General features: G+C 42.3%; 1 protein-coding gene across 2 annotated transcripts in view; it reads left to right on the plus strand.

The window, feature by feature from the left end:
- Window positions 1-2,414: 2,414 nt before the first annotated feature.
- Window positions 2,415-14,682, plus strand: part of BAIAP2L1 (BAR/IMD domain containing adaptor protein 2 like 1) — a 98,505-nt gene continuing 86,237 nt past the window's right edge. The window contains exons 1-2 of one of the 2 annotated variants that reach the window (XM_037003725.2): window positions 2,415-2,780; window positions 4,467-4,570. In XM_037003725.2, coding sequence (XP_036859620.2) covers window positions 4,532-4,570 — 39 coding nt within the window. In that variant the 5' untranslated portion in view covers window positions 2,415-2,780; window positions 4,467-4,531. The remainder of the gene's footprint in view (window positions 2,781-4,466; window positions 4,571-14,682) is intronic. The other variant, XM_017672435.3, reaches the window with a different exon arrangement.

The following is a 14,682-nucleotide window of genomic DNA, read 5'->3' on the forward strand; positions in this document are numbered from 1 at the left end:
CTGGGTATTTTATATGGGAATTTGCCCCAAACTAATGTTTATCAGTGGAGATCTCTTGTCATGAAACATAGTAGAATTCTCTTGGACATCGAAGAGCACCCATCAAGGCAGAGAGCCCCTCGGCAGGCCCCATAATAAATTCAGAAGAAGGCATAAACCTCAAAACAAGAGTCTGTTTGGAGGGTGGCTTTCAAAATATTGATGCTGTCATCTGCAATTGCTTTTTGTGGCTTTTGCTAACATTTAAACTCAAACAGGAGCTAAAAGAGGAAACCTCAGTTGTCTGCCCCTGGGAAGGTGTGGTGTTGATTTCCAGCAAGGCCAGGCCAGCTCCTTGCAGGCCAGTGATCTGAGCAGTTGGAGAGTGGCTGCAGTGCTTTCTCAGCAGGTGGAGGACTGCTGGGCAAGGCAGCTCCCCCCATCTCCTAAGTCATCCCTTTCTATTGATTTATTTTCTTTGGTCTGAGTGTCATGAAGTCCCAGAACACAACTAAGACTGGGTGTTCTGAAGTTAGCCTGATACAAATAGCCTTGTGAGAGGACTCCCACTTTTTCACACCTGTAGCAAATGTGTACCTCTACTACACCTTTCATTGTGGTCCTCCATGAGAGTGCCTGGCACAGGGCAAATCAATACTCACACATACCAGGCATCCGTGTGCCAAACACTGGGCGGGGGGCTGATCTGCACCATTCTTAATGTCAGTACAGACCACGACCTGACCATTCTCAAGGGCTTCTGAATGAGCAGGATGGTCCTAACCAGGAAATTATTTTCAGAAAGGAGAGTTAAATATGACCAAATATCCATCTGAAGATTTGCATACAATTATGAACTTGGTCCTTTGATCAAATTCTAACCTTGGCAATCAAATGAAGCCATCTGAGATTCTTGCTGTTTTTATGGTGGTTTGTCATTCTCTGTCTTTCCTGGCCCTGAGCTGCGGAGTGTTAAAGGTTAAGCTTCGCTCTCTTTCCCCCTCCCTGGTTGACTGCCTTGCTGCAGAGGTTGAAATGTCCCCATTCATCAGAATGCACGGAAGGAAGTCGTAAGACAAAAGGTGACTTGCAAAAGTTAAGGCAGTGATTTTCAAGTTTAAATGGAAACGGACAGACTGGCTTGAAGAGCCTAATACATAGTGGCAGTGATTATAGGTCATGAGTTCACCTCAGTATGATAAATGAAACCCAATTTTCAAATCTTATGAGACAAATGCTAGAAAGCTGCTAAGGAAGGAGGCAGCTGCTTCCACTGCCCGAAACCTAGAGCCAATGTGTTATTTCCCCCAACATTCAAGAACAAGTAACCTTTTGGTTCCCAGCATGGTATGTTTTATAACTGGCAAAACCTGATAACATTGTCCCAGAGTCCAAGTGGTTGTTTCAGGTCTAAGTCCAGTGGCATCTCACACTCTTGGGTCACACAGTACCTTCTGTGTGCCAGTTTCCCAGTGAACTTCATCACAGGAGCAGTTTAGAATCCTCATATCCTAACAGCCCATAAAAGGTGCAATTGCACCCAGACAGAAGTTATTAAAAGTCAGAAAAGCTCCCCCGCTCTTGGTGGATGTCTCAGATGCTAAGCAGAGGTCCCTGCTGGAGCCTCAGGATCTAATAGGGTACATACTCAGACTGAGTGCTGAAAGGGAGAGCTACCTCCACAACACCTCAGCTCACCATGGCTTTCTAAATCTTGTAGCGATCTTGTGAATAGTACAGTTATACTGCATTGAGTTAAAGGTCGTTCGTTCTTAGTGCAAAGTGCAAAATAACTTAAAAACACACTGCCATTTCTGTAACTAGGTCTTGACACTTGCTAATATTTTGATGTATTGGGAGCTTCCAAGAATGGCAGTGGCAGCCCCCTTTCTCCCTCTATGATAACGCGTGCCCTGGGGTCCCTGAGATCTTTGGAGTCACCGAGAGAGGGATGCGCGGGAAGGGGCTAAGCAGGGAACTCAGTACAATTGGGGAACGTGGGCCCTTTTTCTCCAAAAGGCAGCTTGGGGAAAGCGCCCGCGGAGAGCGCGGCTCTAGGACCACAGAAGCCTGGCTGTCCTCCGAGCGGCCTCTATCCACGCAGAACAGCATCTCAAGCTACAGATTCTTCTCGGGGTCTGTGTCCCTGCGTTACCAGGGGCCCTCCGCGGGCCTCCAAAGGGGACCACTGGGCAGCCCCGTGCGCCTCAAGTGGGGCCGCCCCCCGCCCGCAGGGCTCAGCTCTCCTCCGCCCCGCCCACACAGGCCGCTCGGCCCCGCCCAACCCGCCCACCTCAGGTGGGGGCCGCCCCACTCCGCCACCGCCCCGCCCACCCCTCCGCCTCAGGTGGGGGGACCGCCCCGCCCACCGAGCCACACTACTCCGCCGCCGCCCCGCCCATCCCTTCCGCCTCAGGTGGGGGCCGCCCCGCCCACCAGGGCCGCACCACTCCGCCGCCGCCCCGCCCACCCCGTCCGCCTCAGGTGGGGCCGCTCCGCCCGCCACGTTCTTCCCGCCCCGCCGCGTCAGGCCGCGTCTCTTCGTCTCTTCTTGGTCGGCGTCTGGGGTGCCGCAAGTTTTGACATTTTGGCGGCTGAGGAGCGCGTCGGCACTCCCGGAACGACGGCTGTGGCGGCTGCAGGCCTTCGCGGGTCCCTCAACCGCGCCCCGGCACTCCCGCCACCCCGGGTCGGGCGGCCACGAGGCCTGGTCGCGTCCTGCCGCGCTCGCCCGCCGGGCGGCTGCAAACATGTCGCGGGGGCCAGAGGAGGTGAACCGGCTCACGGAGATCACCTACCGGGTAAGCGGGTTCGGGTGGCTCGAGGATTCGGGGGCTCCGGGGCTCGGAGAGATCCGAGAACCCTGAGGGCGCCGGGGCTCGGGACCGTGGGACTCGGGGCGCCGGGGTCTAGGACCTGGGAATTCTGGGGGCACCGGGGTTCGGGGCCCGGAGATTCTGGGGGCGCCCGGACTCGGGACGCAGGGACTCCGGGGGCGCTGGGGTTCTGAGCTTGAGACCGGGAAACGGGGAGGCTCCGTCGACGGCTGGCAGCTCTGGCCGGGGGAAGGTCGGGATTTTTCACCTTGGGGGTGAGGAGGGGACTTTCCGCGGGGACACGCCCCTCCCCGCCACCCCTCCCGGCGCTGGAGACGCCCGACAAACTCCACGTTTCACAGCCTCACGTATATGGGGGGCGCTGGGGAAGGGGTTGCCTGGTCGACCCCGGAGGCCATATCCTCCTACCCGACTGGTCCTTGGAATCGGTGGCCGCCCTTAAGCTGCCCTCCGAGACCAGAGAGCCCAGCTCGAGTTTCCTCCGAGGGAAGGCTGCGCGCGAGAATCAGCGTAGGGGGGCCGCCCGCCGCTCCCGGCCGAGCGAGGGCGCCGGGGGCTGCCCCAGAAAGGCTGCCACTCGCTCCCTTTGGCCCCTTTCTCTCGCGGCTTGATTATTCCCTGGGGTGGTTGGAGTCAGAGAACACCCTAGGTTTTAACAAAGTTGACCTAACCCTAGGAATGCGTCGATTGTCATTCTCTTAACTCTCTTTTATTATGAGATTACTTTTCCGGAGACGATATAGATTGAGGATTAGTGGCCGGTTTATTAAGTTTAAGTATTTATAAATGAATTCCAGTCGAAATAAAATATGCCTTCAATCACCTGCTATTAATAGAATACAAAACAACTTTTGTTTTAAGAGGACTTAGGTTCATGGAACCCAAGTTCTCTAAATTCATTTGTAGCCATTTTTAAGGCCCACGGTTTGGTCATTTCTATGGTTTTTTTTTTTCTTAACCCTAAATTTTAGTTTCTGAATTTGCAAAGTGTGAGTGAATTCCTGAAACCAGAGTTTATGGACTTTCGTTGGATAAGAATTTTAAAAGCGCATGAAAAGAGACTCTAATCTACCCTTTGAATTTGATTGATTCCCTTCATCTGAATACACAGTGTAACACGTGAATTATGCTTTATAGATTGATATAGTAGACACAGTTGAAACAGCATTTATGGGCTCAGTAAGTAACTGTGACCAAAATCTGTTCCTTATTCATGTGTTTCATTAACAGAGGGTAAATTATAGAAATCCCAGAAATTTGAATGTTAAAGGTTTACAGTTGTATTGAGAGTGGCAATATTTAAATGATCTTGAAGACAGTGAAGCATGCAGTGTGGGGTGTTGAGAAAAATTTGTAAATAAAACACTCTTACTCCTAGATTAGGGGAATAGTAGCTACCCTGATGACTGTCCCTTAAGGAAAAGCTGTATGTAATTGAGGAATGCAGATCATTGCAAATTTGAGGTGGAGTATCCGCTGGGGCACGAAAACGTGAACTCTTAAGTTCCTCTCCCCATGCCTCTGAGAATACAGGTACATAAATCTTTGCAATCTGAGATGAGATTGCAATTTGAGACTAGTAATCAGATGCTCAGAAATAACTCTTCTCTTTGCTTTTTTCCCCGCACTTGTCCTGCCCTTCACTTTTAGTAATCATTCAGTGGAGGGACTGTACTCAAGTGAATTGCAGTACCGCAAGTGCCGACCACTTTGGCATGCTGAATTACCCAGAGAACTGGAGCAGGAAGAAAAAAGTGAGAATTTCGTAGTTTTGGAAGTAATGTAAATTACTTCCATATCTTAAAAGGTTATAGTACACTAAAGATAAGAACCTATTGCTTTCCTTTCCCACGTGTCTTAAAACCTACTAAAGCTCATGAATGTTTGATTCACTGTAATCACCATTTCCTTGTTAATGTCTTTTTTGTGTTGAGATGGTGGGACAAAATTTACAGCTCCAGACAACACGTTTATATGTAATCTATGATGTGAATGCTGCTAGCTCATACTTTGGCTATGACAGAAGTGCATAGTGAATTTTTTATGGTGAATTTCAGGTGTGATTGAAAGTCTGCAATCTTTTCACCACCTGCTCATTGGGCTCTTCCTACCCCCTCCACAATCAAAGCTGAAAACAATTTGAGCTTAATATGGTAAAAATTACTGGTAGTTTCCATGAAATCTAGTTCGTTTTAAAAGGAGATTTCCTTTATGTTACCGAGCAGTCTACAATATTTTACTAATAGGAACACAACCTACCAGGTGCATTTACAAAAGCCACCTGCAGATGAGATTTTATAACTTTGCTAGTATGGGTTTGAGATTTTTTTTTTTAATGCTCAAATCTCTCCAACTCTGAAATAAAGGAGTAAATTCTTTGGGTGAAATGGGGTATTACAAAGTAGTGTGATCCTTTATACAATATCAAATATCTTTAAATATTTATTTACACATTTTCTGAGTTTTCTAAAATGTATACTTAGACAAATGATTACTGGAGATCCATACTGAATCTCAGGAGGTTGTGTGTTTTACTACTTAACAAACAAATGGTATGATAATAAGCCCCAAAATGTCAAGTAATGTTACTCTTGCTAATTAGAGTTCCCAAAATGTCAAGTAATGTTACTCTTGCTAATTAGAGTTAAGCCAAAGATCCAGCCCCTTCCCCACACTTCAGCCTAGATAATATGCCCAGAATTTGCCCCCTGCAGCTTGTGTGTGATTTTGCATGATTTTCTGATGAGTACATGCTTTGTGGTACAGGAAGAAGTAAAGTTCAAAAAAACCCTTAATTAAGAGTAACCACAACCTTCCTAGAAGTTGCAACTGTTAAAGTCTTAGGAAGCTGAAGGGGGGCTGGGTGTGACATCTTCCAGGGATGTCTACCTATCTTAATAGTCCCAAAGCAGCAGTGAAGGGAAAAATGACACTTAAAAAGGAGAGGGGAAACGGAACACAGAAGTCTTTGTTTAAATGTAACCTTCTCAGGCTTGCGCAGACAGCTGTTTAAAATTGCAGACAATGCCATCCATCTCCCAACCCCACCTAACTTTACCTTTCCCCTGACAGCTCTACTGCCGTAGGATATACTGTATATTTATTATGTTCATTTATCTCTCTTCCCTCTCCAACTAGAATGTGCGTTTCCAAAGGAAAAGAGCTCTGTGGTATTCCGAGCACTTAGAGCAGTTCTTGGCATGTAGTAGGCATGCATATTTGTTGAACAAATGAACGCTAATTTATCTAGTAAGCACCAGATTCCCCCACCAGCCTTGACACTTCTAATGAAACACTGGTTTCATTCTGAGTGTACTTTAGCCCGTGAGGTGGATGTGGATTTTGTTTACCATTAAGAAACTGAGGCTCAGAGGATGCGGAGAAAGGGGAACCCTCCTACACTGTTTGTGGGAATGTAAATTAGTTCAACCATATGGAAAGCAATCTGGAGGTTCCTCAAAAAACTAAAAATAGAAATACTGTTTGACTCAGGTATTCCACTCCTAGAATTTACCCAAAGAAAACAAGATCACAGATTCAAAAAGGCATATGCACCCCTATGTTTATCGCAGCACTACTTACAATAGCCAAGAAATGGAAGCAACCTAAGTGTCCATCAGAAGATGAATGGATAAAGAAGATGTGGTACATATACACAATGGAATATCATTCAGCCATAAGAAGAAAACAAGTCCTACCATTTGCAACAACATGGATGAAGCTAGAGGGTATTGTTCTCAGTGAAATAAGCCAGGTGGAGAAAGACAAATACCAAATGATTTCACTCATTTGTGGAGTATAACAGCAAAGCAAAAACTGAAGGAACAAAGCAGCAGCAGACTCATAGACCCCAGAAGGGACTAGCAGTTACCAAAGGAAAGGGGGTGGGGAGGACGGGCAGGAAAGGAGGGAGAAGGGGATTGAGGGGTATTATGATTAGCATACATAATTTAGGGGGTGCACGGGAAAGGCAGTATAGCACAGAGAAGACAAGTAGTGACTATAGCATCTTACTATGCTGATGGACAGTAGCAGTAAAGGGGTATGGCGGGGGGGGCTTGATAATAGGGGTGAATGTAGTAACCACAGTGTTGCTCATGTGAAACCTTCATAAGATTGTATATCAATGATACCATAATAAAAATTTAAAAAAAAGAAACCCAGACCCAAAGTCTAGGAGTGACCAATGCCCACATGCCATCTATTCTGCCAGGCTCCATCTCTATCCTTTTTGTATAATAATTAGTTTCTAGTGGCCAATAAATACACAAGCCAAATATTTTTCATAATTTAATGGTCTAAGATGTCACCAGAATTTTCTGCCATTTTATTAATTCATCATCTTTGGCCTGTTTTGAACAAACCTTTTTTAAATAAAATGAGGTACTTTGTTTATTTTATTGGGTTGTAGCAAGCAGTCTTAGGATGTGTCCTAGGTTTTGTTTGTTGAATGGCTTTTTCTTTTCTCTACCTGGGTTTCACTGGGGATATATAAATGAAAGTCCCTGTCTGGTTGGCTTCCAGTGTGGACTATGCTTTCCAGATCTAGCTTTTGAAGGTTTAAACTGCCTTTTATGTTTATTGTTGTAGTTGTGTACACTATTCGATATCTTCATCTGTTCCCATAATATTACTTCAGGTGTGCCGAAGATAAAATGGGATTTGCAGAGGCCCAGACAGCTTGCTCTTGGCTCTGTGATGACTAAGAAAGGGAACAGTAAGAATCAGGTGCCAGGTAGCAGCAGAAAGGGGTGCCAGATATGAAATATTAAACTGAACAGCCCAGTATTGTAGCTTTTTGTCTGGTGAAATGAAAATACAGAGCCACACAATGAATGTCTTTTTCTGACCTAACATTTTTTACTTGACTGGAAGGGGGTTTTAGAACGATGATAACATGATTGCTATGCAGACAGAGCAGCGTCCTTTATTATGAAACCTGGGGCCACTTAGGTGACACCATTCACAAGTTTCAGGTTGCTTTTGAGTTTATATTTGTGAAATTATTCCAGCATTGGGCACTAATTCCTGCCTGGCACTTCTGTTGTAATGAGCCACAGGCTGACTTTCATGGGAAACCTAATGTGCATGAAACTGCAAACAGTTTGGGTTTTCGTTTTCCTCAACATTCCACACCACTATTTATTCTACAGTTAAAAGTAAAAATTATTATAAAAGCAGCACAAACACTAATTTAGCTTATCTGTTAATAGGTGCAAATATATTTTTTATTTCTAAAACGTTTTATTAAACTGAACATATGTACTAAAAGGTGTGCTTTGGTATATGTATCTTACTTGTCACTAACTGAACACACTTGTGTGACCAATACCCTGATCAAGAAAAAAGACCATAACCAGTCCCCCCTGAAATTCCTTTCATGCCCCTGTCCAGTCACTATTCCCCCTCCAAGATGACTACTCTCCTAACTTCTAACAGCACAAATTAGTTTGGCCCATTTTATCTCTTCTTTCACCTGTACACTACAGTTGTAGGAGTAATTGTAGTTCATTCTTTTTGTTGTGCAGTATTGCACTGTGTGAATATGTCACAGCATATCTATTCTTCCCTTGAGGGGCATTCGGATTGTTTTCAGACTCCAGGATATTATGTACCAACATTCCAGTACAAGTCTGATGAGCATAGGCCCTCATTTCTCTTAGGTATATACATAGGAGTGGATTTTCTGAGTTATAAGATATTTGAATATTTAGCTTCGGTAGAAACTGCCAAGCAGTTTTCCAAAGTGGTTGTACCCATTTACACTCCCACCAGCTGTATGAAAGTTCCGGTTGCTCTGTATCCTTGCCAACAATTGATATTTTCCTTCCTTTCAATTTTAGCCTGATGGGTGAATGCAAATAAAAATTTTAAATTAAAAAACAAAACCATTTGCCCCAGGCTTGCTGGCTGGCTGGCTGTAACCTCAACAGGAACTAATGTCAGAAGATAGGACCAGAACGTAGGAAACATGGGTCTGAGAGAGGCCATACAGTTGTGGTATTCAACAGAGTAAAACATAAATTCATTAGACTCTAAAGCTATCATAGCTGAACACATCAGAAGGTTGGATTGACTTTGTAGAAGGGCTGTTGGGGGCATAGATGAGCTATATTTAAGCCAACAAATGCTGTTGGGCTGGTGTGTGCAGTTATGGTTAATCGAATTTTCCTGTTAACTGAGTATTAATGAAAGTACCTATCCCTTTCGTTTTGTGTGACTTTTCTTGAAAATGTTCTTACTTTACTGTTATAGCATAGTAGACCAGTTTTTCAGTGAGAATTTCGGTGAATTACGATTGAAACAAAGTTTCAACAGTAGTACTTTCTAATGGAAATATTATTTTAATTACGGTCTTCTCCCCACTTCTATTATACCTGCTTAAGAACAAGTCCCCAAAAGTTATACTTTGAGCATTTCCTACAATCATTCATATCTTATTTATTTATGTATGTGTATTGGTCTTAATCTCAGAGGCTTTTTAAAACTCTGCTTTTCTCTGATACCAACAAATTCCCAAAATTCCTATGGATATTTACACTGAAAAAACTTACCGGGAATCCCACACCTGAGAGAAAACACTGTTAACTCCTCCTAATATTTTTCAGTTCATCTCTCCATGTCAGTCAGTACTCTGCACTTCCTCATTTTGATGACTCCACAGTACTCCCTTCTTCATAATTTATCGATCCAGTCCCCTTTTTGGACATAAGATTGTTGCCAATATTTTGCTATTAAAGCACTGCAGTGAATGTTATGCAGGTTAAGATTTGCACAGATTTGAAATGTCCTTAAGCTAAATTCCCAGAAGGGAGTTGTAGGTCAAAGGGTAGGTACATTTTAAAGCATATTTGCTACACATTGCAAAATGCCCTCCAGAAAACTTGTTCCAAATTATTCTGTAATCTGATTGTGTGAAAATATACCTTTTCTGAACCTCAACCAATTAAGTAGGTCTTTTTAAACCACTTCCTTTTTTACAATCCACAGAGGTTTTTTTTTTTTAAAAAAACAGTAGTAAAACATGTATAGCTGTAATATATAGTAGCTTGTGGACATTGGCCAGGACGATACCTGAGATTTCATGTCTACCACTATTGGGTGTTATTTCCCCCATAAACTTTGTACTTGTAGATGTGTACAGAGTAATTATACAGATCTGTGGCCCTTCAGGCCTTTATACTTTTGTTCATATTTTCTTTAATCAAAGCCTTGAGATTATACTTTTAATTATATTTTCCATACCTTGAGTCTGTCTTTCTGGCATATTATTTTAGAGACCGTGTTCTGGTTGTTAACAGCTGCCTCAAAGCTTTGTGGATAAAGGTGAACCTGTGTAAATGAGATAAAATGTTGCTGGTTTCTTTCTCAATTCAAAAATAAATGAAAAATATTACCAGAATGTGTTCCCAGTCCAGGGAGCAAAATAAGTAAGTACCCCTCAGGATCTGATTGCACGCAGCCTTCTAGGGCTACATATGCTTTGGAGAGAACAGCAGGTGGGTGAAGATGCCCTCGGGTTTGCTGCTGAAACTGTTCTTAACTGTATGGTACTTTGGAGATTAAAAAGTCCCTAAGCAATAGCAATTCCTTCACTAAAAATATCAAATTATAGCAGTGATTAACTGTAGAGCAGAGGGAGGAGACTTTACCACTCATTTATACTCTATCATCTTGAGTGTTTATACAAGATATGTGAATGAATTACTTTTATACTATTTAAGCTAAAAAACAAATTGATATGTGTTCCATTTTAATGGGTAAAAAGATCTAGAAACTAAGCTGAAATGTGCCATTTCCCACCTCTGTTTTGCAAATTAACCTTTCAAAGATAAACCTAGTTTAAAATCTAAATGTTTTTCTCTTTTTACTTATGGGAGTACATTTTTCACATTTTCTAACCTGAGACTGAATGCAGCAGAGAAAGAATTCAACAAAACAGAACGCCCAAATACCAGTTCCTTTAAAAGCCTTCCTCCTGCTGTTACAGCAGCTGATCCCTTTCAAGGTGCAGCTGTATCCTTGAAAGTTACAAAAGCAGTAATAACCTGTCAAAAGTAAGCACGGATAAAAGTTCAGATGATTAAAACACATTATCTAGAATGAACATGAAAAAGATTGGCTTTGGGGACCAGAGCAGATCTCAGATGAGTCCAGCCAGCAGCCACTGTAAGGGCTTCCCTTTTGCCTTCGGGGTGGAGCAGCCCACTCATGAGTTAGGAGGACTGAAGCCCCTGCCCATAGGAGGAAGGAGAGGAATACAGGACACAAGGCTGGTCCCCTCTGTATGCCTGTGAGATACAGACGCCTGAGGCCTGTGCTAACAGACCAATCCTGTCTGGCCACAAAAATTCAGGTGGCAAAAGAAAACCAGAAAATCACAGTGATAATTCCTTCTACTTAAGTGCTATGATTTTTTTTTATAAAACTTTAATGGTTTTAATTGACCAAGTGGTATATTTTATCATGGCCTTCATCTTATACCTGAAGCAGGTTGTGGCACAGGATCGACTGTGTCTGACAGTGTGATATATTTCTAAGTGTGTTCACACACTTGAATCATGCAGATATTCTTATGTGACAGTCCAATTGTGCCCTTTGAGAAGACAGCTCTTCAGCTAATCCATCCATCCTCTGTGTTATCCAAGATTTTTGTATGTAGTTGATAATGTCATACTCTTTGACTTCATGCTTCAATTTTCTCCTCTAAAAATGAGGATTAGTATCCACCTCATATAGTTATTGTGAAAATTAAACATCATAATACATGAAAGCTCTTAGAACAGTGTGTTCGCTTTTGTAACATGCGTTTACTAGACTATAACCACCATACTAGCATTAATTTTTGTTTTTGTTTACTGCTTCTCCCCAGCATCTAATAAAGTGACTGACACATAGGAGCTGAGTAAATATCTGATAAAAGAACAGTGTTGAAATTATTGGCATGAATTTTTCTCTCAATAAGCTGTAGGCTTCTTGAGGGATTTTTTAAATCCCTTGTTGTGCTGGTATATAGTAAAAACTCAGAAAATATTTGTTGGATAAATACTGAAGATGTTTGCTTACATGAAGTTGTAACTAAAATCCTCACCTACTCCATGGCCACTGGGACTGAGATAGCACTAATAGCAATGGCTACTATGTTTTGAGCATCTACTGTGTATGTGCCAAGCTTACCACCAACTACTTTCATTCTTTCTGCAAGTATTTTCTTATACTCAGCTGTGCCAAGCACTGTGGTCATCCCTGGGAACCACACTGGAGAAAAAACAGTCTGTGCTTTCTAGACATAATAGCTGATGACAGGACAGCTATGCCAAGGTTTTAGTATCTACAGCCTTTCCCCTATACTGTGGCCTACGGTATTATGTTTCCTTGCTCCTTTCCCACCCTGTCTCCAGAGGGGTCTGCCTTTACCAGTTCCATTCTTTGGGCTTTATTTTGTCTTAGTATTGGAAGAGAGAAGGAAAAGATTCATGTATGTGCAGGTTAAGTTCAGGAGGAGTTATTGAGGCAATTTGTAAGAAGTCTTTGGATATGTGAGAAATTTTTAAAAATGAAGTTTTGTTTCCCCTTAATGGTATCTGAGAACTTTATAACAAGTTAGAACTATTTTAAAATTATTTTGGGTTTTTGAACAGTATTTCAGATTGCAAAGCAGCAATTTTAAGGCAAAGTAGAATGACCCATCTCGGAGGGTCTGGTTGAAGGAAGTTCACTATAATCACTACAGATACCATGTAAGGGTGGTGGAAAGAGCCAGGGACCTAAAAAATGAGTATCACTTGCTGTATGAAATCAGCAACTGACTTCCATCTGGTAAAGTTCCTGTTCCCTGTTAAGTACATTAAGGCTTTCTGAGCAAATACAGCCTTGCACATGAGACATCCTGTTCTGTAAATTCATTGCTTGCTTTTTATTCCATGACACACCTTTTAAAAACAATAACTAAGCAGGTAAGAACACTCACTTAACTGGACAGTCTAATGTGCTCTCTAGCCTTCAAAGTATATATCTGTTGATGGCTATTTTAAACCCAGTAACTAATCAGTTAATATTAAAGATGTTTGCATTTCTTACTTTTGCCATGTCAGTATGGATTGCCTTGATATTTTTTCATACCTGTCTCCCTGTTAAACCAGGCTTTTTCAAGGGCTGGAACTCTCCTTATTCATCTTTGTGTTCTGTACACCCAGCCCGGGGCTGGGCTCACAGCAGGTGCATAATAAAGATTGAACACGTGTATAGTTGTTTCAAAGGCCCAAATGTGAGAAGGACTTTACAGTTAGTTGTATGAAACATAAGTACACATTATCTAGTATGTGGCATGATCTATCGATCTCCCCACCTCCTCACACAGAAATACAAGAAAAGGGACACGTTTTCAGATTCAGATAGAAAGCTATTTGGCAGTTGTCCTGGAACTGTAGCTATAGGAAGGATTGTGTTTCCATTCTTTCAAAAAGAACATGTACCTCCATGAACCAAGCAAAAATGGATAGTAATGCTATCATAGTTGGGATTTCATTAAGTTTTTTTTTTGAGTCTCACAGATACTAAACCCTCTGAAGTTCAAGGTCCAAAAGTTACTTGAATTCCCTGTTTGATTGAGGCCAGTGTGGCCAGACATTGTTACAATGTCTGATAGCTTGCTAATTGCTAAGACTAGAAACGTCTGCTTTCAGCCCCAAAAGTGTTCTTGGCACTGCCAAGATATATGTATAACTGTATGGAGTCATAGCGCTTGCAGGTCCTTGGACCCAGAATAATCATCTCTGCTAAAGTTACAAGGAAAAGTGGTTTCAAATGATTGCACCCACAGACAGATGTAAACTTCTGCTTAGTATTCAAAATGGAATTAATCTTTCTAATGCTTATGAGGTTCTGGGCATTGTTTACTTCATTGTCTCATGGCTTCATTTCTAGCATGGCCCTTTGCATTCTTTAGGTTTCTTCATTAGATGGTCATGAACTCAGATTGCCTATATCATGGTTCTTCCTCCATAATTAAAAAAATACATAACACAGTTGAAAACCTAGATTCCTTATCTAATTTACTGGATGGGATAGTTCTGGGCCTTAGTTATCTTGATGGGCTTGATAATGTCCAAAAGATTTGAACAGCTGTAGAACACACCTCTTACTTTCTCACACTAATGTGTTGGGACCTTTTTTTGCCTTTTAATTATACTTTTGCTTCAGAACAATTATTACTGCCTACATAAGCAAGAATAGAGAAAATCGAGTTTGTCACAGAAATCTCTTTCTTTAAACAATGAAATAAAATGTCATGAAGATGTGATTGCTTCTAGTAATGTATCTTAAGAGGCAGCATTACATACCTTTTTGGATGATCACACTTGTACTCATCACTTGTTTGGTTCTTGAGGAGCTCAGGATCTAATAGGTGCTCCTAGAACTCTCTGATAACATTCTTCTAGGAGAGGCTAAAGCCAAAGAGGTAGCCCTGTGCTCTGCTGACTGATGGTCTAGTGGCTTCTTCTCAGGTTATGTTGAGAAAGACAGAGCCATTTAACTGTGAGACCTCATGGCTTCATTTCTAGCATGGCATTTTGCACTCTGAAGGACCACTTTTGCAAAAGTAATTATTTACATACTGAAGCCTGGATTCTGGATAAAGAAAGGAAAGGAAGAATGAAGGTAAAACAATGTTTATGTCAGTGTGAAAGTTTCTTGGAGGCTTTACCCTGAGAGCTTAAGATTTCCAATGTAACTGCTCCTATGGAAGGACAGAAAAATTTTTTTGTCTAGAGAAACATCTGCCAGATTACTTCCCCAGTCATAGCTGGAAAGACAACTGCTAATCCATCAGAAGATTTGTCTCAGAATAGCTGGGTTATCTTTT

This window comes from Manis javanica, chromosome 10 (genome assembly GCF_040802235.1).
Source record: "Manis javanica isolate MJ-LG chromosome 10, MJ_LKY, whole genome shotgun sequence".
NCBI lineage: Eukaryota > Metazoa > Chordata > Mammalia > Pholidota > Manidae > Manis > Manis javanica.